Source organism: Oncorhynchus clarkii, chromosome 8 (genome assembly GCF_045791955.1).
Source record: "Oncorhynchus clarkii lewisi isolate Uvic-CL-2024 chromosome 8, UVic_Ocla_1.0, whole genome shotgun sequence".
NCBI lineage: Eukaryota > Metazoa > Chordata > Actinopteri > Salmoniformes > Salmonidae > Oncorhynchus > Oncorhynchus clarkii.
In genome coordinates, this window is record NC_092154.1 from 23,078,775 (window position 1) to 23,106,759 (window position 27,985).

The 27,985-nt window shown below is 44.6% G+C and overlaps 2 protein-coding genes across 5 annotated transcripts in view; one reads left to right on the forward strand and one right to left on the reverse strand.

Moving 5' to 3' along the window:
- LOC139415127 (E3 ubiquitin-protein ligase TRIM9-like) lies at positions 1 to 27,481 on the forward strand. Of its 4 annotated transcripts, XR_011634940.1 has the most exons (12): positions 1 to 829; positions 12,835 to 12,930; positions 14,037 to 14,159; positions 16,263 to 16,373; positions 17,412 to 17,565; positions 19,935 to 20,003; positions 20,267 to 20,427; positions 20,805 to 20,943; positions 22,688 to 22,991; positions 23,429 to 23,505; positions 24,150 to 24,312; positions 24,610 to 27,481. XR_011634940.1 is itself a non-coding variant. In XM_071162975.1 (11 exons), exons 1-11 carry the CDS (start codon positions 74 to 76, stop codon positions 24,658 to 24,660), a joined length of 2,127 nt encoding a protein of 708 aa, XP_071019076.1. In that variant the 5' UTR covers positions 1 to 73; the 3' UTR covers positions 24,661 to 27,481. The 4 variants fall into 4 exon arrangements, 2 of the variants coding, with proteins under 2 accessions (XP_071019076.1, XP_071019078.1); XR_011634941.1 differs by lacking the exon at positions 19,935 to 20,003; XM_071162975.1 differs by lacking the exon at positions 23,429 to 23,505.
- Positions 27,023 to 27,985, reverse strand: part of LOC139415129 (40S small subunit processome assembly factor 1) — a 2,760-nt gene continuing 1,797 nt past the window's right edge. Inside the window, exon 7 of the mRNA XM_071162979.1 lies at positions 27,023 to 27,771. Coding sequence (XP_071019080.1) covers positions 27,645 to 27,771 — 127 coding nt within the window. The 3' untranslated portion in view covers positions 27,023 to 27,644. The remainder of the gene's footprint in view (positions 27,772 to 27,985) is intronic.

The window sequence follows — 27,985 nt, forward strand, 5'->3', positions numbered from 1 at the left end:
AAGGGAGCTGCCAGTATTAAATAGTGCTTGCTGCTCTTGCGTTCTGTGTGAGGAGCGTTGAATAGAAGACGTGATGGATGAAGAATTAAAATGCCCCGTTTGCGGTTCTCTTTTCAAGGATCCTATTCTTTTACCTTGCTCGCACAATGTGTGTTTGGCGTGCGCCCGAAATATCATTGTACAGACCCCAGAAGGCGAAACACCACCGCATAACCGTGCCTCCAACTCGGACTACGATTATTTGGATATGGACAAAATGAGCATGTATAGTGAAACGGACAGCGGTTATGGATCATACACGCCGTGCCTCAAGTCTCCAAATGGGGTGAGGGTGTTTCCTCCGACTCTGGTGCACCGCCACTGCTCCATAACGTGTCCTCTCTGTCACCGTAGTGTCTCTCTGGATGAGCGGGGGCTGAGGGGCTTTCCACGTAACCGGCTACTGGAGGCGATCGTGTCTCGGTATCAACAGAGCCGCTCTGCCAACGTGAAATGTCAGCTGTGTGACCGCAACCCTGTCGATGCCACTGTGATGTGCGAGCAGTGTGACGTGTTTTACTGCACACCTTGCCAGCAGCGATGCCACCCTTCCCGTGGACCGCTGGCCAAACATCGATTAGTGCCACCGACCCAATCGCCAGTTGCAGGAGGACAGCAGATGCCCACCGCCACCTTGCGCAAACAGGGAACATGTGCAGACCATGACACGGTGAACTTTAGCATGTACTGCATCAACTGCAAGACTCCAGTGTGCATGAAGTGTCTGGAGGGTGGCAAGCATGGGAGTCACGATGTAAAACCTTTAGCGGCCATGTGGAAACAGCACAAGGTAAGGATGGAGGTGGTGGGGATGCCTTGGCCATAATCCGCTGCTCTGTGCAGCATCACATCACCGATGTCATCAGTGCCATTTAAATCATACCAACAATTTACTGTAAGGGACAATTCATCCGTGGTAACCTATAGTAAGCCTAGCCAGCCAGCAACATTATAGCCTATTCACAGATGAATAAATAATTGGAGCCCACAAGTCTGACTCACTAGTGTCAGTTTACTAAACTCCAGTTTCTAGGCCAGATTTTCCCTGCCTACAGTACAGCTCTTGGTTTGTGAAAAGGTCACCAGTGCTGTGTAACATTCCCCATGGTTTTCTCAGCTCCCACTACATGGTGAAGGAGCTGGAGGAGGAGTAGGAGGCTGTGACTCAGAGCTGGGCTCTGCTCCTCCCAGGCATAGCATTTCTAAAGGCAGATTGTGGACTGAGAGATAGTAGAGTAGTACCCAATCACACACACATTACATTGAGCTATTACACAGCTATCACAAATGAAATTAAATGCCTTTATCACCCTCAGAGCAAACTGGGTCACTAATCTCACATTTTGCATGATTGGGACTGTATGTATGCCCCACGACCTTCCTTCCATCCATCATTTATCAAACAGCATGCATCCGTCTTCCCACTCACCCTCACTGTTTAGAAGGGTTGCTCTGAGTTCAGTTCACTTTTATCACACTAGCCTACTGTCCCACAAAAGGACTGTGAAAATCACATAAGTGTGAAGCAGCATGTATAAGTAATGAGCCCTATAAATAAAAGATGCAGAAGCGCGTAGTCCATATATTTCCTGGGGTTGAGTGAGCTCAATTAGACACCAGTACATTGTCCATTTTGTGTTTTTATGGCCAACATTCTGTATTGTCAAGAATGGGATGGTCAAATGAGCTCTTCTCAGGTTGGATGTGTGTGTGTGTGTGTGTGTGTGTGTGTGTGTGTGTGTGTGTGTGAGCGAACGAGAGAGAGATGGAATGGGAGTATGTGTTGATGAAGATGGGGAGGACATGATGTATTGGTCTGCTATTGTGGCAAATGATCTCTGTACTGTTGAAGTTACACTATCACTCTTCACACCTCTTCTTGAATGAGTCCACTGCACCAGACAGCTCCCCATGTCACTGCACATTTACATTGAAGTAATTTAGCATATGCTGTTATGCAGAGCAACATACTTTAGTGAGTGCATACATATTCATACTGGTCCCCCATGGGAATTGAACCCACAGCCTTGGCATTGCAAGCACCATGCTCCACCAACTGAGCCCAAATGTAAACGAGCCCAAATGTATGAATGAGTCCACTACACCAGGCAGCCCTTCATGTCACTGTCACTAGGATGTAATTCTGTTGTGACATAGGGGACTAATTCACATCTGTTACTCACATTCTCATCCACAGCTCCAGATCCACCCTATGCTCTGACATGCTTTATCATTTGTCCTCCTCTAGGAGCTGACAGAAAACTCAATTGAACAGACTCAACAACCAGTCTGTTAGTTAGGGCAGGAAGGCCTGGAGATTGCAGTGTTGATAGGAGAGAGAGAGAAAGGCTGCTGGTCCAAGGTTTCTTTTATGACCACAGATGGATTGTGGCATGTGGCCCAGAGGCAATTGTCATCCTTCATGCTGCAGAGATCCTTCATGCTGATAATGGAGAGGCATGTGTGTGCTGACCGTCTGTGGACTGTGGAGAACATAATCAGCACTGAAAGTCCAACTACACACACACACACACACACACACACACACACACCTCCTCTGCCGGACTGCTGCTGTCTCACTCCTCAAATCTGACCCACGTCCACTGGGAATGAGAGACAGTGTGTGTGTGTGTGAGCTCTTGTGTGGTGGGGTGTGTCTCTTATTACAGTGCTCAAGCTGTTGTATTGCACTTGGCTTGCTAGTGAGAATAACAATAAACCCCCATTAGTTTTTGTTGGACCTTCAGTTGTCAATCTTATCTTTCTATATGGGGATGCTTTTACAAAAATGATTTGAAAGTAATGTAAAGAAGGACATCGTTATGTTTATGTTATTTACAGTATGTCAAATGAAACAACGAAACACAAGGGACTGCCTTAGGGTATCAATTATATTTTTTCTCTCCTTTTACAGTGCCACTGTGAGTTAGTGAAAAAAAATATTGCCAGGAATACATCATGAATATGTATTTACTAGAGGATAAACCACAGATGAGGGATTTGATGGTAAGTCACAGGGGTGTAGTTTCCTGTGAATGTCCTGTGGGCAGCCAAGCAGAGGCATCCAAAGTCCCCCCCCCCCCCCCCTGCATGCACAATTCCAGGGCATTGCTCACTAGGCACCAGCAGGCAGACATGCGCAATCGGGCCCAAGTCCAGAAGGGCAGCTCGCCGATTGTTAAAACCAACTTTGTTTTGTCCTGAATTCCCAAATACTGCACATTATAAATAGCCACAAAGACTCTTTTAGGAGATTAGAGAAACCATGGTTCCTCTTTGTAGATACAGATGATACTGCAGCTGGAGACAGCTTGCTATGCTACCTCAGGCATACAGAAAAAGGGAGCCCCTCTCCCATACCCAGCAATGGCGTTGGCTCCAGAATGTAGGTCATGTAAAGTACAGTATCTCCCATCCCATTGAATATGTGTGCTGCATAGTTCCTGATACACTAGGCTTGGTAAATGCTGTGATGAATAAACGTTTGGTGATGGGGGAGCCAGGGGTAAAAGGATGAGTGCGTATACTTTATGTGTGCAACTACTGTAACCAAAGGCATAGGAACAGGAACATTTTTGAGCTATTTTTAGAGGAGAGAATGAGTGCTTGGGCAAGACCTTTGTGAAGTGTGTGGACATGAGATTGTAGTGCTGTGCGCAAATACTGCAAGTGTTACCATGGCTACACAGTGGCAAGTTACCAGAATGTTGGAAAAAATTGGGATTAATATATCCTAACTTTGTAAGTGTATGTAACAGGTTTTACAATATGTGTATCAAATCCAATCAAATCAAATTTCTTTATATAGCCCTTCGTACATCAGCTGATATCTCAAAGTGCTGTACAGAAACCCAGCCTAAAACCCCAAACAGCAAGCAATGCAGGTGTAGAAGCACGGTGGCTAGGAAAAACTCCCTAGAAAGGCCATATTAATATCTCAAATAGCAGGAATAATTTATGATCAATGCTTTTCGATGTATTTAGCTACACAGCTGAAAGCTGACTGACCCATAGTATGAAAAAATAATTAATTCATTATTCCTTGCAAGTGTAATTTGAACTGGGCTTTATGTCATGGAAATTGTCCATATTCTGCACGTTCATACATATATTAATGTAGCAAATCCTATCAATATTTGATATCTTGTTAAGGCGCTTCCTTTTAAGTATATAACATAACGTTATTACTATAACTACTGTTCACTGAAGGAGGGAAATGAGGTCAAAAATAGTACGGGGAGTCGCACTCTTGCGACTTCTGTTGAAGGATCTACAATCACAACTGACAAGGCCAATGAAATCTGCACCTCGCTGGAAGTCCGGCTGGAAGTCCGGCTTTCCACAGGTGATAAGTGTGAGGCTCAAATTCATTCCTTCAATTTAATACCGCTCTTCACCAAGCCCAGGAACAGACGGTGCGGGGCCAAACAGGTGTTGTACCTCCTTCAGGGAACAGTAGTTATAGTCATAAAGTTACGTTCCCTTTGTCAGTCAACTTCGGTAGAACATACTATGGGGAAATATAATCGCAACCCAAGCCGACCCCAACAGATACTAAATGAAACGGCCCATGACAGACCACCCAGACCTGATCCCGCCAAATGCGGCAGTCTGGGTATTGCGCACACGGCACACTGCCTGGTGACTTTTCCCTATCCCAGCCATTAGCACACTGTGTGCTATACTGGGAGCAGTGAGATCCAAGCGATAAAACCTCACAAAGTGTGTGGTGATGCCCAACCTCCCGCAGCACAAATATCTCCTATAGTCAACCCTTTAAACAACGCAGTGGTTAAGGGCGCTATACTGCGGCGCCACCAGAGACTCTGGGTTCACGCCCAGGCTCTGTCGTAACCGGCCTAGCGTCGTCCGGGTTAGGGAGGGTTTGACCGGTAGGGAAATCCTTGTCTCATCGCGCACCAGCGACTCCTATGGCGGGCCGGGCGCAGTGCGCGCTAACCAAGGTTGCCAGGTGCACGGTGTTTCCTCCGACACATTGGTGCGGCTGGCTTCCGGGTTGGATGGCGCTGTGTTAAGAAGCAGTGCGGCTTGGTTGGGTTGTGTATCGGAGGACGCATGACTTTCAACCTTCGTCTCTCCCGAGCCCGTACGAGAGTTGTAGCGATGAGACAAGATAGTAGCTACTAAACAATTGGATACCACGAAATTGGAGAGAAAAAGGAGTAAAATTCAAACAAAAAAATATATATGAAAAAAAGAAGCTGGAGATGATGGAGTGGGCGTGTAATGTAAACCTGGCTCCTTACTGGTATATCCAGAAAATCCAGTGGGATTTGCATAGAGAGCGCCCTGCCGCGAGCTGGATTAGCAAAAACAGACAGAAAGTTGGTCACATAAGCGGATATCCCGGTTACGTGCATAAAGCTCACACCGGACACAGGGCATGCAACCTTTGTTGCTCTTCAGAAGCAAAAAGGGAAATAGCTCAAAAGCTAAGGACCTGCAGGACTTTCAGAGCGAAGGACGCATTTGGACACAACGCCAACTTAGAGTTTCCCGAGGCGAACTGAGTACAGGAAGGGTGTACGGAAAACGCATGGAGGTCCCCAACATGTTTAGGCAAAGCCATGAGCATGGAGGTTTTGTAGGAGAGGATTTTCAGATCCACCAATTCCAGAGGCTCAAAGGGGATGCACACAGTGCGTCCAAAACCAGCGCCAAGTCCCATGTGGGCGCAATAGGTTTAGAGATCGGTCTTTAGAGACCGGTTCTCTCTTTCAGGAACTGCCCCACCAGGTTGCTCCCAGTGAGGTTCCGTCAATTCCCACATGACACGCTGAGACAGCGGCCATGTACACTTTTAACGTGGAGAATGCTTGAAAAGCTACTGCAGGAACATCAGGATGTCCCTAAAAGAGCACTGAAAAGGAACAAGTCCTTTATCTTGGCACCAGAGCTCAAATGCATGCCACTTATGCATGGAGGGCACCCTTGCAGACTGAATGGTAACAATAACATTCTGAGGTAATTCTCTAGCCATGAAATTGGCCCTCTTAGGGGCCAGGCCCATAGGAACCAAATCTCTGGCCTCGGTGCCAAACCTGCCCTTGTGCCTTGGACAACTGGTCCATGTGCTACGGGAGTTTCCACGGGTCCCCGCCTAAAAAATTTATGTCTCTGCCTGGGCCACTGGAGAGCCACAAGAGTCAATGGTAAGAACTCCTGGTGCACACACTCCAACGTGAGGTGAATCAGAACCACTGGCGGAAACGTGTAAAGGAGGTTCCAAGGCCACTGGTGCATCAGACTGTCCGTTCCCAATGGGGCACTTGGGTCCTTCATCAAGAAAAATGCTGAAAATGTCCCATACCTGGGAGAGAGGGTCCCACCTAGATAAAATATCTGCACCCGAGTAAAGGCAACTGGGGACATGCGTCACCCAAAGCAAAAGCATGTGCACACTTTTCCCCAGCAATAGGGAGTGAGTAAAGGTTAGGCGGGAGAGAGACAGTCTCTTCCCATCTGTTGATGCACGCCACCACTGAGATATTGTCGGTTCTGACCAGCACAAGCCAGCCCAACAAAAACTGGGGGAATCGCCTGAGTGCCAGATACTCTGGGTAATTGACATGCAATGCGCTCTGCACAGTGCGCTCTGCACAAGTGTCCATGCCCCCTGAATCGAGTTTCCATCTCCGCCGCTACCAGCCAATTGCTGTGAAAGCTGGTTGCTTGTGAGCATTCTGAGTTTATAGACTCTGAGGTCCTTGCTGAGGGCTTGTAGGTCTACAATGGGAACAAAAGTCCCATCTCTTTTCGTAACCAGGAATACCGGCCGTATGGACATAGGACCCACTCAGATTCCCTGCTTCTGGAGATGGGAGGATTTTTCCTCCCTCAAAATGGGCTCTGAGGCCTCGGAAACAGTCGATGTGATGACGTTGCATAAGCGTGGGGGATGCACAACAAGTTGTAGCTTGATGTCACTGTTCCCATATTTACAATGACGGTCTACCCCGGCCAAACCCTAACTCAGATGACATTGGGACTACCAATCTCGGCCGGTTGTGATACAGCCTGGAATTTAACCAGGGTCTGTGGTGACGACCCTCTAGCACCATGACGCAGTGCCTTAGACCCCTGCGCCACTCGGAAGCCAGAAAGACTGTGCTTCCGTGAGACTGTTTGCCAAGATGGGGGCACTGTTGTCACAGTAATGTTTTTGCGGAGGGGCACACTGGTCATGGCCCCTTGCTCCGGGGGTTACCCCAGCCAAGTGCTCAGGGGGCTACTTTTTCATTGGAGGTGCGCGCAGGACTCTAGGACCTGAAAATAGGAATGGGGTTGCCATAATGCTGGGGAAAGCTAGTAAATTTGACTTGCCAGAAGTTAAGCATGCTTGCCGACTTTCACCAGGAGGCTTTTTTAGCATAAGCTAGGCTAGCTTGCGTCTTTGACCTCAGCGCGGTCCGTTTAGAATAACCAAGCAATTTAACACTACATACGGTATACTAAACAAGAGCGCTAACCCAGCAACACCACTGTGGCGAGGCAGGGATAGTTAGTAATAGCTAGCTTGCCTCAGATAGTTAGCCAACCTGGCTAGCACGCTATGCAGGGCTCATTTAGCTAGTCCGGTCTCGAAAGTCCACGTAGGACCGTATCACTGAGGTGGGACCGGACCCTTCATCAACAAGTCTGGGAAGAGAAGCAAGCAGTGCTTGACCGAGGCAGACACAGGTGGCGGGGGGTACACACCAAACCTGGCTGCGCTCTCTTTTTCGAGTAGCCTCCCGTAACTGGCATCAGAGTGCACAAGAGCCGGGTGCAGGCAGATGACATTTGCTCCCACCACCTAATCCGTCTCTGCTTCCTGTACCTCGGTCCAAGCTGAGGTACTGGCTTTCGGGAAAGGAAAGTTGCCATCAGTAATTCCAAGCTTCCTCAAGAATGATACATGTCCTTCCAGGGAGTTTGTACACAGTACGTGGCAATGCAAACACAAACTGTGTGCATTCTCTGTGATGCTGTACTGAGCTGGCTGTGCTGTGAAGCACTGTGCTGTGCTGGCTGTCGTGGACATGCTGTTGAGCGTTAGTCGGTCGTGGAGCAGCAGTGTGCCATACGGCCAGAGGATTTGTGTGAGGCTGAGCTGGGGAGGGAGATTGGTTCTGCTCTCATCCAGATGTGGAGTGCTAATGACACAGCTGCTGAGAGAGGGAGAAAAGGGAGGAGGTGGAGACAAAAAGAGAGGGGAAACAAAAAAGGAGATGGAGGCGATAAGAATCTAAGCTCTTCCTCCAGGAGTGTCCCTAAAGACCCATTTGAAATCATGGCCAACACCGCAGATGAGCGCTGCAGCTTTGCATCGTCTTACCCAGATCCCCAAACACTGGGCTGGAAATGAATAGCTATGCTCCTCCACTGTTGAAAGCCTCTGCTCTTGAATGTCATGCACATTACTTAAGAGTTCTCTCTCTAATGACATTACTGGGTCTCTTCATTGCATTCATTGCATCAGATAATAAGAGAGGAAGGATTCTGCTGGCTGCCCTCTCTCTATGCTTCACGGAATTGTGGCTGAATGACGACATGGATATTCAGCTAGCGGGATACACGCTGCACCGGCAGGATAGAACAGCACACTCCGGTAAGACGAGGGGGGGGGCGGTCTGTGCATATTTGGAAACAACAGCTGGTGCAGGAAATCTAAGGAAGTCTCTAGATTTTGCTCGCCTGAAGTAGAGTATATTGTGATAAACTGCAGGCCACACTACTTGCCTAGAGAGTTCTCAGCTATACATTTTGTGGCTGTTTATTTACCACCACAGACAGATGCTGGCACTAAGACCACACTCAGTCAGCTGTACAAGGAAATAAGCAAACAGGAAACCACTCACCCAGAGGCGGCGCTCCTAGTGGCCGGAGACTTTAATGCAGGGAAACTTAAATCAGTTCTACCAAATCTATATCGACATGTTAAATGTGCAACCAGTGGAAAGAAATTCTAGATCACCTGTACTCCACACACAGAGACGCGTACAAAGCTCTCCCTCGCCCTCCATTTGGTAAATCCAACCACAACTATATCCTCCTGATTCTTGCTTACAAGCAAAAATTAAAGCAGGAAGCACCAGTGACTCGGTCTATAAAGAATGGTCAGATGAAGCAGATGCTAAACTACAGGACTGCTTTGCTATCACAGACTGGAACATGTTCCGGGATTCTTCCGATGACATTGAGGAATACACCACATCAGTCACTGGCTTTATCAATAAGTGCATTGAGGACGTCGTCCCCACAGTGACTGTACGTACATACCCCAACCAGAAGCCATGGATTACAGGCAACACTCACACTGAGCTAAAGGGTAGAGCTGCCGCTTTCAAGGTGCGGGACACTAACCCGGAAGCTTACAAGAAATCCTGCTATGCCCTGCGATGAACCATCAGGCAAAGGCAAAGTGTCAATACAGGGCTAAGATTGAGTCATACTACACCGGCTCCGACGCTCGTCTTATGCTGCAGGGCTTGCAAACTATTACAGACTACAGAGGGAAGCACAGCCGCGAGCTGCCCAGTGACACGAGCCTACCAGACAAGCTAAATCACTTATATGCTCGCTTCGAGGCAAGCAACACTGAGGCATGAATGAGAGCATCAGCTGTTCCGGACGACTGTGTGATCACACTCTCCATAGCCGACGTGAGTAAGACCTTTAAACAGGTCAACATTCACAAGGCTGTGAGGCCAGACGGATTACCAGAACGTGTGCTCCGGGCATGTGCTGACCAACTGGCAGGTGTCTTCACTGAAATTTTCAACATGTCCCTGATTGAGTCTGTAATACCAACATGCTTCAAGCCGACCACCATAGTCCCTGTGCCCAAGAACACAAAGGCAACCTGCCTAAATGACTACAGACCCATAGCACTCACATCTGTAGCCATGAAATGCTTTGAAAGGCTGGTAATGGCTCACATCAACACCATTATCCCAGAAACCCTAGACCCACTCCAATTTGCATACTGCCCAAACAGATCCACAGATGATGCAATCTCTATTGCACTCCACACTGCCCTTTCCCATCTGGACAAAAGGAACACCTATGTGAGAATGCTGTTCATTGACTACAGCTCAGCATTCAACACCATAGTACCCTCAAATCTCATCACCAAGCTAAGGATCCTGGGACTAAACACCTCCCTCTGCAACTGGATCCTGGACTTCCTGACAGGCCTCCCTCAGGTGGTGAGGGTAGGTAGCAACACATCTGCCACGCTGATCCTCAACACTGGAGCTCCCCAGCGGAGCGTGCTAAGTCCCCTCCTGTACTCCCTGTTCACCCACGACTGCATGGCCAGGCATGACTCCAACACCATCATTAAGTTTGCTGACGACACAACAGCAAACAGGAAACCTTGCCTGATCACCGACAACGACGAGACAGCCTATAGGGAGGAGGTCAGAGACCTGGCCGGGTGGTGCTAGAATAACAACCCATCCCTCAATGTAACCAAGACTAAGGAGATGATTGGGGAATACAGGAAAAGGAGCACCGAGCACGTCCCCATTTTCATCGACGGTGCTGTAGTGGAGCAGGTTGAGAGCTTCATATTCCTTGGTGTCCACATCAACAACACACCAAGACAGTTGTGAAGAGGGCACGACAAAGCCTATTCCCCCTCTGGAAACTAAAACAATTTTGCATGGGTCCTGAGATCCTCAAAAGGTTCTACAGCTGCAACATCAAGAGCAAGTTGCAACATCAAGTTGCATCACTGCCTGGTACGGCAATTGCTCGGCCTCCGACCGCAAGGCACTTCAAAAGGTAGTGCGTACGGCCCAGTACATCACTGGGGCAAAGCTGCCTGCCATCCAGGACCACTACACCAGGCGGTGTCAGAGGCAAAAGGCCCTAAAAATTGTCAAAGACCCCAGCCACCCCAGTCACAGACTGTTCTCTCTACTACCGCATGGCAAGCGGTACCGGAGTGCCAAGTCTAGGACAAAAAGGATTCTCAACAGTTTTTACCCCCATAAGGCTCCTGGACAGGTAACCAATGATTACCCGGACTATTTGCATTGTGTGCACCCCCCCAACCCCTCTTTTACGCTGCTTCTGCTACTCTCTGTTCATCATATATGCATAGTCACTTTAACGATACCTACATGTACATACTACCTCAATAAGCCTGACTAACAGGTGTATATAGCCTTGCTACTCTTTTTTCAAATGTCTTTTTACTGTTGTTTTATTTCTTTACTTACCCACACACACACACACACACACACACACACACACACACACACACACACACACACACACACACACACACACACACACACACACACACACACACACACACACATACTTTTTTTTCTTTTTGCACCATTGGTTAGAGCCTGTAAGTAAGCATTTCACTGTAAGGCGTATGTTGTATTCGGCACATGTGACAAATACATTTTCATTTGATTTGTTGACAGGAAAAAGGATGTCTCTCCCCCCTTTTTTCTGGAGGAAATACATTACTATTAAGGGTACATTTGTAAAATGATGAATTGGATTCCTCTTTGAAGAATAGAGCCTCACCTTTCATCTTATGACCCATATTAATCATTACTTCACAACAGGTGTTTCTTCCTGCCATAGCTCACCTGTCATCCTTAGTGACAGTGAAGGGGTTATGTAGGTCGTCTACCACTGAGGCTGTAATCCATCTCTACAAATGAGATCGTTACCACTTCTGAGCCACATGAGGACAATATCCATAACTTAATTATAACATGAAGTTTAGTATTAGCTCATAAAGAAAAACTGGATCTTACAATGGGGGCTCATGACAAGACCGATAAAACCTTGAAGATATGGCTCCCTTGGTCATTTCTTCATGTTGAGCAGTAGCATCCTTCCTTACCATATTGAATCCAACTCTCCCATACAACACTGTCAGGATAAACAAGCACAACCCAGTGAAAGGACATTAATTGGTGTTGTGCAGGAGGTTGCCATGTGGCAGGCTCTGTCCCCATAGGAGGGCCCCCGGACCCCTCCCCCTGACCCCCGGAGGTCACCCAGACACAGTGTCACAGTATAGAGAGAAAGGGCTTAGCAGACATACACTGGCCTGGCAATGCCCCCTTGTCTTGTCCTATCTGTCTGGTGCTGTGACTCGGGCCCTGGTGGAAAGAAACAGCAAAGAGGAGGAGAATCACTCATCCCCTTGTTAGCGGTGCAGACAGACAGCTTGTTTTGCCAGATGGCTTGATTTGCGGCCCTCTTGAACCTACGCACATAGCCCACAGGCCCAGCCCCAAAGAAGCCCTACAGGGAGGCCCAGAGGAAGAGGAGCAGGTGGGAGGAGCAGGTGGAAGGAGCGGGGGTGGGGGGGGGGGGGGGGGGGGGGTTGGATCCTGGCCAGATTGATCACAGCAGGGTTGGTTTACACCATGATTACCCATCACTCATGGGCCATGAGCCTCAGCACAGAGCAGATCTGGTAAAAGATAGAGAAATAAATGACAAGGTGAGGGCTTGACTTCTACACATGGCTTTGAGGTGCTCGTTTGAATCTCCTTGATTATTATGACCAAATAGGTCATGTGGGTGGGCTTGAGTGAAGTGTTTAATTGTTGTTTGCATCATCGCTGGTACTGTACTGAGTATTTCGTCACTGGTACTGCCCCAGGCTTTAATCTTAACATGTTAGAGAAGTGACATGGAGAGTTATTGCTCAGAAATGGCTGCATTCTCAAACTCATTCACTTGAAATGTCTGCATAGATTGTATTTTCTATTTATTTTGGATGATTAATTGTGTGTTTTTGATTCACAGTGTCAACTGTCCCAAGCTTTGAATGGTGTGTCAGATAAAGCCAAGGATGCCAAGGAATTTCTGGTGCAGTTGAAGAACATGCTTCAGCAGATACAGGTAACATTGGGTCTTGCAGATCCAATTGAAATATTTACATGTATTGAAATAGAATACTGTTATTTCTGTCCTCTATCAATTTAACTTATATTCCCCATAAACTACTTACCTGTAGTCAACTTTGTAGATCAAGGGTATACAGATGCTCAACAAATACTTAAAAGAAAGAAGAAATAAGCTCCAGATTCATACAATGTCACTTTCTGGAATATTTTTATTATGCAGGAAACTTGTGGGGACTATAAAAGGTTTTTATTTATTTTTAGGCTGGCACTACATATAATGCACTTCTTGTCGCTCAGCGGGTACAAAGGTATCTGTTTGTGACCACGCTCACAGCTGAAGCAGGAGAGGGCTGCTGTGCCACTCTAATCAGCACGGCAACGCTGTCCACAGAGACTGCCCCAGACAATCGCAGCTTTTATACTGCACTTCCATGTCTTATCAGCCGCAGCAATGCTGTGTATTGTCAAAGACCCCCCCTTGTTTTTACACTGCTGCTACTTGTGGTTTATTATCTATGCATAGTCACTTCACCCCTACCTACATGTACAAATTACCTCAACTAACCTGTACCCTGCACACTGACTCAATACTGGTACCCCCTGTATATAGCCTTGTTATTGTTATTTTATTGTGTTACTTTTTATAATTTTTTACTTTAGTTTATTTAGTAAATCTTTTTTAAACTATTTCTTGAACTGCATTGTTAGTTAAGGGCTTGTAAGGAAGCATTTCACAGTAGGTTCTACACCTGTTTGGTGCATGTGGCATGTACTGTATTTTGTGCATGTGACAAATAAAATGTGATTTATTAAGACTCTTATTCTCGGTTTGAGAGGATTGTATTTGAGTAAAATCCCAGCTCTGCTCATCCTTGAACTGAGTGCAAAGTGTTTCTAGATTAGAATTCACTATCTCAGGCCTCATCTACTCTCACATAAATGATTGACATACAGTGTCGATGATGGATGATTTAACAGAAGTCAGCGTGGTGTCAGAATATGCAGTCCGGTGGTGTCCTTGCCCCCTGTCTCTCTGTGTCTCGCCCTAGCGCCCTGTACCTCCCTGTTCTGTCATTAAGCGATGTGTTGTGTTCCTGGCAGGAGAATGGGGTGGAGTTCGAGGCCTGCCTGGTGGCTCAGTGTGACGCCCTTATTGAGGCTCTGACGCGGCAGAAAGCCAAGCTCCTCACCAAGGTTACCAAAGAGAGGGAGTACAAGCTCAAGGTGGGTCAGTGGGTCTGATCTGATGGACGCTCCAACAGCTTGATGGGTGGGAACGTCATGTTGACTGCAGTCTCACACACCAGACCAAGCTTGGATTATACTGTGCACAATTAGCCTGGGGACCAAGTTATGTTGGCTGTAATGTACAGATGGCATCATTCAGTTCGGTGAATGGTTTATGGTTTATTGATAACAATAATCACAGTACTCTCTCTGCCTCAAATATGTTAACATGACTTTGCACACTTAAAAAATATGATCAATAGATAACTGTTATTCATAATACAACTCTGAGTAGTGATAGATTCAGCTGTCAGCTCTCTCTAGCAACAAAGGGCATCCAGGGTTGTGCACTTGTTTTGGCCTAGGTCGAGGTTCATCTGGACCCAGGTCTCTTTCCTCTCCTCCCCCTGTCCTCTCCTTCTGAAGCCCCAGCTGAGGGGTGGGCCTTGGCCTGCAGGCTGGCTGGCGTTAAGCTCTCAGTGGGTCACATGGATCCATGCCCAGGCTCAACGTGCCCGGCTGGAGGATTGGGGCTTCAGAGGACAGCTGTTGTGTTTATCAGGGCTGGAGCTGAAGAGCAGCTAGGACTGCTGCAGCATCACACAGCAGAAAAAAGGGTCTTTTCATTTCACTTTGATTAAGGCCATCAAACTAATGTGCCCTTTTCAGAAGATTACAAAATAAGAGTTTTATGGACTTTAGTTCACGGCCATATGGTAAAGTCAGTAACTGGACTGTAAATAGCAGTTGTTGGGCTTTTACCAAACTACTGTCGTGACAGCATTTGGTGTCCATTACATTTGATCTCCTACAGTGTGGTGGAGATGGATGGTGGTGATTAGCGGTAAGCTACTTTATATCAGCTACAAGACAATGATCCCTGACTGAAAATATTTCAGCTATCACGCAGCTGTTTCTATCATCAAAGGCACAAATATCTTATTTTTTTATCATGTAATCCCAACATCGGGGCATTTGTTTCCCCCTGTTCAATCGTCAAGTGTTGTGTTAGTTTGTGTCGGTGAACGTCATTTTCTACTCTAATTCATTTCTTCCGAGCCAGTAGTCTGTCGGCTGTGTTTTTATCAGTGGCCTCTTTCGCCACGCTACACATTCCCAAGGAGAGAGTAATGTCATGTGATTCGTGAAAGTCTAGTCCAGGCATAATCCATAGAATGCTGGATTGTTATTGTTTTCATGTTGCGTGATGTGAGGATTATACAGTCAATTCAATCTGAGTTGTTACAGTTATTTACTGCCCATTCATTATCATTGGATAGATATGACAGTTCCTGACTGTCCTCTGGTGTGTTTATATTTGTGTGATATTTTATTCAATCTAACCTTTCGGAATGCTAATTTTATGCTTATTTTATTAAATTAAGATCCAGTTGAATAGTTTATGAGCATTTAATTAATTATGGGCCTATTGCCTTAATGTGTCAGTGACTTAATCAAATTATTTATTGGATACGTTTGGAATTGTAAGGCTTGATTTGATAATAGAGTGATTAACTGCTTTGAAATTAATCTACCTTGTATGACCTTTTCATTATAATCTGATAGTCATATTTTTTTCCTGAAAATGCAAAGATGAGTTGAACACATGAGCAGGTATAAGTGGTCTACCCAAAAAATGGCTCATAAAATGGTGACAGTCCACTGAATTTCAATTAGCTGTGAATGAATGGCTTTGACACTCACCCAAATCCCTTTTCCCCAGTGCTCTGTGGAGAGGGGGAAGCACACAGAGTCAAACATGTGGTTTCCATATGTTTGATGCGTTTGATACCGCTCCATTTATTCCATTCCAGACATTACAATGAGCCTGCCCTCCTATAGCTCCTCCCACCAGCCTCCTCTGATGTGCAGCTACTCTTCCTGGGGTCCACGTGTGTGTGTGTGTGTGTGTGTGTGTGTGTGTGTGTGTGTGTGTGTGTGTGTGTGTGTGTGTGTGTGTGTGTGTGTGTGTGTGTGTGTGTGTGTGTGTGTGTGTGTGTGTGTGTGTGTGTGTGTGTGTGTGAAATGCCTGCCCAGTGTTAATATGACATTAAAGGGTGCCTGTCTGTGTCCTTCTGGCTTCTCATGTGTTGTGTTCAGGTGGTGCGTGACCAGATCACTCACTGCACTATGAAGCTACGTCAGACTACAGGCATGATGGAGTACTGTCTGGAGGTGATCAAAGAGAACGACCCCAGCGGCTTCCTGCAGGTACAGTAGTGATGTATGGAAGGATAGATGAATGGGTCAGGAGCTCTGCTAGTAGAAGGTTATGGATGAGGCTATCCTTGCTGCCTGCCGGTCTGCCTCTCACGCAGAGAAAACTTCCCTCAGATGTCCCTGTCTCCTACTGGGCTATAAATGCTAAGACCAAATAGAGGAGACCTTTGAAGAACCGCTTATATCTTTTACTATACTTATAAATATTGATTGAGTACATATGATAAGTTTGTAGAAAGATGTGAATACATGTTTTTGTTGTTGGCGAAGTGTGGATGAAGATATTGATACTTGATAGGTCATTCCAAACCATTTCTCATTGGCTTGCACTAATACAGATTAACGTGATACTGAATGTTGGTATGTGACACCCTCATCTAGGTGACATGTCATATTTAGTTCCCCACACCATTAGCCGGAAGCCATTGATTCTCCTGGTCTTTTGATAGGAGTGGTCTGAATCAGATGAAATAGAGTGGAAAGACTATCTTCTGGGAATCGATGCTTATCTCCTCCCTTCAAATTTGTATGAAGTATTGATTGTACAGTTTCTTATACCCCTTGGAACAAAATCTGTGCTCTGTACATGAAAGCTTGTATAAATTCTTACAAAAGCTCTGCAGGTAGCATGAAAGCTGGTACCCTACAGCAGTGATTCCCAACCAGGTGTACTAGAACCCCAGGGGGTACTCGGCCCATCCACAGGGGGTACTTGAGAAGACTCCTGAGTCCACTGGGCTACTGGTAAAATGCACATGAGGGGGTACTTCAGGGGCACTTTGCGCAGAGCCAAATTCAGTTGTTGGTGTAGTAACTGAATAAGGTTGGGAACCAGTGCCCTACAGGGTTATTCTTAAATGCAGCACATTTCCTGCTGGCATTTTTCCAGAAGCACAAAGCCTCGAATAAATCATAAAAAGCCAACCATATTGCGCTCTGTAATAGTATATTTACTATGTAGATTAAAGTTTTAGGGGAGTTGTATCTTCTTTGATGCTGATCCCTCCTGCTGTGTGTGTGTCTGTGTAGATCTCCGATGCGCTGATCAAACGTGTGACATCGTCTCAGGACCAGTGGGTCAAAGGGGCTCTGGAGCCCAAGGTGGGCCCTGAGTTTGACCTGACCCTGAACACCGACCTCCTGCTTCAGACCATAATACAGCTGGACTTTGTCCCGAGCAAAGGTACCCAATCTATGTAACGTTTTAATCCGTTTTATACGTCATATTCATATACTTGCTACAGTTTGTATAGTGTGAGTCTATTCATACACATTTAATATATTCTTACATTGTTAAGGACAGTTTGAAATTTACTGGGGGGGGGGGGGGGGGCTGGTCCAACTCAAGTTGTCATGAAAAACAAATGCACCCCTTCCCCAAAGTTTTCACATGACCCTCCCCTTGTACTGTAAAATAAATTGAACACCCTCCCCCTGCATAGAATTAACTCTAAATAATGTTTAAGACCACAAATAACAATAACTGTAGCAACCATGTATTTATAAACTTGGATATCTACTTTACCACTTCAGCATGCTTTTGTGGAACAGTCGATGCCACGCAGGGCTACGGGCCAGAATGTTGAGGGTTCGCCGACCACCACAGACAAGCTCCCTCTCCCTGTCTGTTTCATTACACAACGATCAGAGCCTGTTGCAGACAATGATCAGCTAGGGGGAAATCTGATTTCAAACATTTTGATGCCATATTTATAATTATATAAAATATATGCAACAAATCTTAGGTTTCTGTGCCAATGCACCACACAACCAATAAGCAAAGCATACAGACTTCGGGCACTTCAATATCATGGTTTCCGTTTTCAACACCACAATAAATAGACTATATCAATCTGGACAAACAGAATACATCCCTCCCTCTTGTAGGCTTACCCTGTATTAAAGACTTGGCTTGGAAAAAGCAGAATGTCATTAAACATTTTGATGTTTTGTAACAGATGTCTCTTTCCATTCATCAATTGGCCGCTGCAGTTTGCATTGATTGATCGATAGATTTTGTCAGTTAAAAAAATACATATACTGTACACAAATATATTTTTTTTAAGTGACCAGGATTTCACAATAAAGTTGGCAACTTATTTCCATTGTGGTCCCTATCTGTTTACATAAATACTATACAATTACATAAATACAGACACGTTACAGAGATAGACCAAAAAAATGCTCAACCTCCAGATGAGTGTGAAGGGGGAGTTTAAGTACAATTCTCTCAAGCTATTCCTTGTGTTTCGATGAAATCACATCGGTGTCGTAGCACCGGCATATCTCTCTCTGAGAGAGCATATAGCATATGCAAAACTTTAAAGCCTATTTTTTTGAGGGGGGTTTAGGCTACTTTCCTAAAGTAAATCATTGTTCACCTCACGGTTCAGCTGTCAGAGATTTTAGTGTAAAATGTATCAGGGCATTGCATGCCCACTGTATTATATTCATGTTTAAATAAATAAGTTTAGGCCTAACCCCAGAGAGAGAGATATGCCGATGCTTCGACATCGATGTGATTTCTTTATGTCAGATGGCTACTGCGTCTGCTATACAGATTTAGACCTACATAAGGAGGGTAATTAGTAAAAAATGTATCCATCAATGTTGTATAAAGATAAGCATTATATTGTTATATTATAGGAGTAGTTCTGGTAGGGCTGAAACTGTCTTCCTCAAGTTCAGCTTTCGGAGTCAGTTGGAGAGCTTAAAAGCCACACCATACTAAACCTTCACAAACGTTTCTAAACTTTATTAGGTTAATATCAAAAGTAAGTCGAGCCATTCTTTATAGCAAAAATACGAGCAGATGAGTGAATGTAAACCAGGGACTAAAGGCACTACCCTCCCCTATGCCCCTCAAAAAACACACAACCCTCCCCAAAGCAAAACAAAAAGGTTTGATAACCCTCCCCTAACCCTCCCCCCAGTGAATTTCAATCTGTCCCTTAGATTTCAGTGGACTCATCTTTTAAGTGTCCTGACTGTACTGTGTTTTTGTATGGCTGTTCATCAGTTGAGCAGATACTCTTGTCTCTTGTGAAATGCATAATCTGTACTCATTCTGTGCTTAATTGCTTGGTGAAGTGGTAGAAACGTTTTTGCAAAACTGACCAGAAAGGTGTCCATGTTTTACAAATGCTTGGCTGATGTGACCAAGTTCACTATTCTGAGTATACTATGTGTCCACAGCTATTTTGCCATTAGTCTATTTAACCATGCAACAAAATATTATGCTTGAGTAAATCTGAGGAAGATTTGTAGTGTATATCCCCTGGTAATGTCCTAGAATACCAGGATATATTTTTTTATAAACTAATATGTATTTCAGTTCGCTTCAACACTTACTGAAGCAGACAAGATTTTCCCTTACCCAGTTGCCAACTCAGTCTGGCCCAAATAAAACGTAATGTAAAACAAATGTGATTTTGAACCCATGGGGAGTTGAACCAGCATTCTCTTGAGAAAGCACTGCAGTTGATCAGTTCCACTATGTTGCAAAATAACTCAAGCATCACACATGAACAAATGTCCAATATCGTGTTTCAGATATTCAGGAGACTCCATTATTGAAACAAATGCATGCAGGTGGACTGAAAGACACGGAGAGCTCAGGAGGTATTTCAGAGCTGCTATATGATCATCCAAATCCAAGTTGTCCCCTTTTCCTCCTTGAGACCTGCCAGCCCACACCAGGCCACCACGTTAAGGGGCATAGAGTGGTCCCGACAGTGCTCTCTTCCCATGCATGTTTTACCCTTTACACTCTTCCCTTTTCAATTTGACACCTGCCTGACAACAACCACTATCACCGCTACTTATCCATGCACTGATCGATGTTAACTCCTCTGTGGTGTTCCTGCCATCCGTTTTTATTCCAGTGGAGTCTGCCACGGTGCCCCCGGCCCCCCTGCTGCAGCTGGAGAAGTGCTGCACCCGCAACAACAGTGCCACCCTGGCCTGGAGGGTCAGTGTGTCCCCTAGCAACCCCATTGAAGGCTACGTCCTGGAGCTGGACGACGGCAACGGGGGTCAATACAGGGTCAGATAATACTTCATATATTAGAGACGGTGTGTGTCGTCATGTCCGACGCTCCATGTAGTCTGACACTAGGATGGAGCACTTCACGCTCTGCTGTTTTAACAGTAGATTTAGTCAAAGAATTGAATACTTTAATCAAAGAAAGTTGATGCTCATTATGCAATGCAAGGAATCTATGGGAAATATTTTATTTAGCCAAGATTATTTCAATATGTGTAATACATTTCCACTGTAATTATATGTGGAGTAAATTTCCCCTATAGACAACAGTTGTCACCTCTACGGAATATTTTATTATTCATAGTGCTTATGCTGGAGTCAGAGCTCTAACTAACGCCAGAAGGTCCTGTGCTGTACTGTATATCTGCATGTCCTAGGAGGTGTATGTAGGGAAGGAGACCGTGTGCACCGTGGACGGCCTACACTTCAACAGTTCCTACAACGCCAGAGTCAAGGCCTACAACTCCACCGGGGTGGGGCCCTATAGCAAAACTGTGGTGCTGAAGACATCTGACGGTGGGTCTTCTTTCTGTCTTCTCTCTCTGTGGACCTAACTGTAGACATGAAAGGGAAGAGCACTCTCTGACTGGGGACCAGGGGACGGCAGGCTTAATTAGTACCCGGGGTGCAGTATGATACTCTGTATTCAGCACTGCTGAGCCAAATAGTCCTCTGGGACATCCAGGCCTGCTGTTTGCCGGCAGTGCCTCTCCCTTCCATCAACCAGCAACACTCTTGTTTTTGTCCTAAATGCAAAGGCGACTCTGAGGAATGCCAACTGCTCGGCATCTGACCGTAAGGCACTACAGAGGGTAGTGTGTATGGCCCAGTACATCACTGGGGCCAAGCTTCCTGCCATCCAGGACCTATATAATAGGCAGTGTCAGAGGAAAGCCCATACAATTGTCAGAGACTCCAGTCACCCAAGTTATAGGCTGTTTTTTCTGCTACCGCACAGCAGGCGGTACCAGAGGGCCAAGTCGAGGATCGAAAGGCTACTTAACAGCTTCTACCCCCAAGCCATAAGACTGCTGAACAATTAATCAAATGGCCACCCAGACTATTTACATTGTTTTGTACACTGCTGCTAATCGCTGTTTATTATCTATGCATAGTCACTTCACCCCTACCTACATGTACAAATTACCTCAACTAACCTGTACCCCCGCACACTGACTCAATACCGGTACCCCCTGTATATAGCCTCGTTATTGTCCTTTTATTGTGTTACTTTTTATTATTTCTTACTTTAGATTATTTGGTAAATATTTTCTTAACTCGTCTTGAACTGCACTGTTGGTTAAGGGCTTATAAGTAAGCATTTCACAGTAAGGTCTACACTTGTTGTATTCGGCACGTGACAAATAAAGTTTGATTTGACTTGTGCAATCTGTCACTGTCCTGGCTGGGTGTGGTGGTGCTAGCCGGGACCGAGTCCCCAGAATCCTCCTGGTTTATCTGCCCAAAGCTGAGAGCAGTAAACATCAGGCAGCGCCATGCCAGAACCAGAGCTGAAGGAGCTCCATTAAAGAGGTGTCCAGCCCTGATATAGTGCTGGCAGACAGTGGAAGTGGTTTTGCAGTTTAGCAAAGCATGACAGCGAGCGCGTGCCAGACTGTGATTACTCTAGCCTGTCAGTTCTGGAGGGAAGACAGAGAGAGAGCAGAGGGAGAGAGAATAGGCTGTCGATGCCATTGATTGAGTGTAAGGCTGGGATTGGGAGGCAAAGCATGGCAATGTGCTGACGGCTGACAGAGCGGTGAGGCAGGGAGAGAGTTTAGAATTAGAGTACAGGCGGCTCCAGCTATGGCTCTGCCAATTGCAATAACAATGGATCTCTGCATGTGGAGGCCTTAGAAAGTGCCTGTCGTGTGCCAGATAACTGTTTATTCCAAAATAGCAGTGTCTCTCTGAGGAATGGGGCTAATTAAAGCAATACATTGCAATGATTTCATACAGCAGTGCCTTATGGGCAAAGTGCTGCGGAATGAGAATTAATCCAGTGCTTGACATTTAAATGAGAACATCACGTTGAGTTTTTCATTATGGCGCTTTGTGAATATTTCATGTGTCATCTCCCGGTATGCAGCCCACCATAGGGTCCTAGCTGACCGTGCTGTTCTATAATAGCATCATGTTTCATTCTTTCCTGCTCTCCATCTTCCACTAAGGTTCACTCAGGCAGCCATGGCCTAGAGACCTGGAAATGTTCTTGTTTCTCTCCAACTCATCCTACTGCTCTACTTTGTCTCTCCTGCAGTGGCCTGGTTCACCTTCGACCCCGCCTCGGCTCACAGGGACATTGTGTTGACCAATGAGAACCAGACGGTGAGCTGCAACAGCTATGATGACCGTGTGGTGCTGGGGACTGCCGCCTTCTCCAAAGGGGTACATTACTGGGAGCTCATGGTGGATCGCTATGACAACCACCCGGACCCAGCGTTCGGGGTGGCGAGGATCAACACGATGAAGGACATGATGCTGGGGAAGGATGATAAGGCCTGGGCCATGTACGTGGACAACAACCGCAGCTGGTTCATGCACAACAACTCCCACACCAACAGGTAGGTGGGACATGTCTCAGGGGCGGAAGGCTGACTCCTGCTCCTCCACAGCTTCCGAGTTTAGAAATAATCATCATCCTCATTGTGTGTCATACTGTCAGAAATAGCCCACTTACGCACGTACAATATTGGCAGGCAGTTAGTTGTAAATGGAAGAGATCATTTGTAGGGCAATAATCTTATTATTTTGTGATAAGTTAAAATGGATTATCTTATACTGTATACTTACTGAGTAGCATAGAGTAATGAAATACATAGATTCAAATTCCACAGGCTTAGCAATCTACCTCCAGGGACAAGAATACACAAAGCACAATCCTCCTTCCCCCTTAATGAACAATAATGCAGTAGTAGTTACCATTTTCAGTAGCTGATTCAAAAGTTTCCCTGTGATCATCTTCGTGTTTGTTCACCCTCATTATTTCTCTTCCTGTCAGCTGTCACGTTGGAGCCTATCACCCACAATGACTCACTCATTTCCCTCATTAAAGTGCCAGGTATACATGAATGTCAGGTAATCATCAAAGGCAGATTTTTGCTTGCAATCCTGCTTGTTTGTTTCTTTCGCCTAGTGGATTTCTCTGGAAATCCACTAGGAAGTCCTGTAGCTTTGTGACATGGCTGTTTGACAACGGTGATGCTTTCACACTTCCACCATTTTGTTGTTTGAGCTGCTCACTCTCAAAAACCAAAAATCTGCTGGCTTTTTGGGTGAGTTGACTGGATTGAGTTGAACTATTTACATACAGCTTCGCATTGCCAAAGTATTTAAGATGTTTGGATACTGATGTATTTATCTGACTTTGTGCCATTGGAATGGAGTAAGCTACACACCCTGAAGGAAAAGCTCGAGAGGCGTTTTTCATATATTTGTTGAACCACAAGTAATCCGGATTTACTGTACATCAATTCACACACAGCCTACATACAAAACACACATTATTTTGCAATTAGGTCAAATCTAATGTTTCGAATAGAGGAAACGATTAACTGCTGAAAGCCATTTGCTGCAAACTGTGTTTGGAGTCATTGGCAACCCTCTATCCCTCTGAGATCCCGTACCACTCTCAAAGGGCCTGTTTGATCTGTTTTGATATGGTCCATTAGGCCTAGACTCAGTGTGTGTCGGTGTGTGGTTGGTGTGTGTGTGTTCTGCAGGGCCGAGGGGGGCATCAGCAAGGGTGCCACTGTGGGCATCCTGCTGGACCTGAACAAGCACACTGTGACGTTCTTTGTCAACAAACAGCAGCATGGCCCTGTGGCCTTCGAGAACCTGGAGGGAGTCTTCATGCCTGCTGTCAGCATCAACAGGAATGTCCAGGTGAACAGACAGTCAGACAGAGTTGCTTAGATGGGAAAACATTGTTTTTTTGTAAAAATGTGGGTAGTTTTGTCTTGAAATTCAAGAATTATGGGCTTAATTTAGAAATTAAATTAATCTCCAAATTAGGAATATGTTAAACTGCATATGCACATATTCTTATTAAATTCCTACATACCAGAAAATATACATTATGTTGAGTTAGTACACTCTGTGGCTCCTGAAAGTCAAATCCTGGATCTCGAGTCAGCAGCTTAGTCTGTCATGATCTAATTTTGTAATGTTTGTCCTTCACAGGTTACCCTACTAACAGGAATGGAGGTGCCAAAGAATTTTAAGCAGCAGTAGCCTCCTAAGGTGTCCTGGCACAGTCCCACCAATGTCAAAATGTACTCCTCCTGCTCCATCCCCATCTGTTCTTGCTACTACAGCATATCTTATGCTGTTTAATGCCTACGATCAAATATCACCCTCGGAGGGAGTCTTATATACGAGGGACTTTTGTATATAAAATATTCTGTTGTTTTTGTAATTTTCCAAGTCCTAATTGCATCTCAAGCCGTACAATCAGATTCTGTGTTTACAGTCAAAATGCCACAGGGTGCTTTAATGAAGTGCATCACTAGAACAAAATCCCATATGAGGGTAGAGTCATGAGATGTCCTACAGTACAATTTCTCTACTTCTCTTCTCTCAGGTTCCTTCATAGAGACTTTCTATACTTTCTTTATAGGAAATCACTGGATGGGTTAAATGCGGAAGACACATTTCAGTTGAATGCATTCAGTTGTACAACTGACTATTTATCCTCCTTTCCCTTCCCTTCTCATTCAAAAGTTGAGAATAATAGCTTTTCTTAGACACATTATCAGTGAAATACTGTCTTTGCAACTTTACAAAGCCTTTCCATACTAGAATTGGAATAAATTAAACTTGAAATCTGCTCAATTGAAAATGACCTATGGGGATTTTATACACTATACATTTAATTTAATGAAATTGAATTCACCCCAGCATAGATCGTGAGATCTGTGTAAAGGACTAATCAGAGGACAAACGGAACCTACAATTCTGTCACTAGATGACAAATCTTGGTTCAAAGTGAAGCCAAACCACTGTGACATTGAGATGTAACATAGCCATGTATATTTTGTCAAACTATTTAAAATGCAAATATGTATCTTTTCTCAAACAATTTACTGTTTATGCATTGGGTTTTACTACACTATTGAAATATTTATTAAGAGGGTGTATGCTCATGTGAATAAACAAGTATTGTTAAAGGTTTTGTAAAGCAGTTAGAAATATTGTATTGACAGACCACTACAGGGTCAAGATAGTATGTAAGGAAATTGTAAATACGACTAATGTGTCCTAAGCATGCATTCTAAGCAAACTAGTTTACTAAACTCCATCTGTACATAGTAAAACTATTCCTAAAACAGTGATATGCAGAAGCCTTTCAAACTACCTAGTACAGTAAAATACATTTGCCCCCTAGAGTTTGAAGTCAAAATTACAGCATCACTTTAATTTCCTAAAAAAAGAAGTGTTTAATAATTTACGTGACAATTTAATATCTTATGAGGCTCAAGCACAATGTCAGATGACCAAATTAATTTAGAGGGTTAAGCAGTGCGTTTGTGATTTGTCTGAGGGAGCCTTAATGGAATTGTAGATACTAGGCAGGCTTATTATCCCACATTTACATTTGACCATGTCCTCATAAAGTTCACATACTGGCATATCATTAATCATAATTAGATGCAGTTAGGAGTTGTTTTGTATCATATTCTGTAATTCTAATTTTTTGAACATTTTAATCTCCGACTGCTACTAAAAGTGTTACTTCAAAGTGATGTGCCCTTAATCCAAAATGGTAATAGGTTTTTGGATTAAGAATAATAAAGCTATTGTTATTAGAATAAAAATTATACTCAGAGTCTGTGTTGAAGCATGGTGGTACACCCTTGGTGAAAATGATTTGTACTGTTCTTGTATGCTCGCTTTGTAAAAACACCAAATATAGTCATGCATTGTTGAATGGTCTTAGAATCTAATGTTGGGTTTATTTAACTGTGTTTAATGTTCTCTGAACAGAGCCAATGCCTTGTACATTAAACATGTTGATATGATGTAGAGCAGACTGTCTGATTACAGAACTACAGTATGTCCAAAGCTAAAATGTGGAGGTGACCATTCCCAGGGTACATAAATTATATTGACTAAAGCCATTTTGTATAGACAAGCCAGTGCATCAGGTTGCAGCATGTACAGTTGGTTGAGTGTCTCCTAGTGAATGTTGTCAATGAGAGAATCATCCCTGTTATGAAGATATTCTTATAAAACTCAATAAGTGCTTGTGTTGTCAACTACAGTATAGTGAAGTGTCATGTACCCAAAAGGGATGACTGCAGAGGCCTACAAACAAAATTGGCTCCATGTAGCCAACAATCACCATGGAAATGGTGTTCACAAACACACTGCCGGCACAGACCATAATATCAAAGGAATCTTTGTAGTAAATTCACATAGTAGCTTATCGTCTCTAAATGTCATATTGTAGTGTTTGGCATGCATTTACCAGCCTGCTTCTGAATGTGAACATCCCAAACCCCCCAAAAAGAAAATAGTGCTAGAAACAGTCATGACTGTCAGATTACAATTGGGTTTGAATCCTACACTCTGCCTCAAGAGACTGACAGACACATTTATTTCATCTATTTATTTATAAATGTATAATACATTTCAGAGATTTATTTTGCCCACGTTTACTGTTCCCACCCTCAGTATGCCATGTGGGGAAGGTTGTTGCCGTGTCTGGGGGACATCTCTCTTCTAAACACACATGCCCTGGGGTCGTGGCTAGTGCCCTCTCACTGCCACACTACCAGAGAACTAGGCAGGGTGCACCACCAAACCTCATAGGGAATGTCAACTGGTCCATTAGGACACTGGCATCCGTGTCCAGTGTGTTCACAAAAAGCTGTGCTTTATTTTATAGAATTCTATTACGTATGTTCTTTAGTTATCATACGATGTAAACGTTTCGTACTTCTAAGTGGTTTGTATATGAAATGAGTTGGCATTGTTTTCATATTATACAGTTTAAAAGAAGAAAAATGCTGTCTTTCCTTTATATAATGAATAAACTGTGATGGAATATGAATGTGCTCTTCATATCTTTTCTGTAGTCTTTCTGGGATTATGTTAATTGTGGCTTGGACATCAATTGTCCGTTACTGCATCTTCATGTGAAAAGTCTCTTAACTCCCAAAAATGCTCTTAATCATTGTTTTCACTTCAACACTTTTGTGGCATTTATTTTAAACTTATTTTTTTTTGATGGAGGCTTTTATTTTCTGAATTTCTTTGGTGCTCAGGACCAGCATTCCATTTTTAAAGCGTCCCACCTGGCCTGTTGGAGCTTTACTGGACGATGACTTCCTCTTCTCATCCCTAGTAAATGGTACAGCATGAAACATTCAGTGAACAGAGTATGAAACATGGAGATTTAACACTTAAGGGAGGCAGAAATTCATAATAAGTGGAGGCATGGAGCAAACATGTACTACATAACAGTTACTGACAGTGGTTCATACCTATTCAATTGTGGCAAAATGTCCACATATTTGGAAATCTATTTAAAAGCTAAACTTAGATTAACATCACT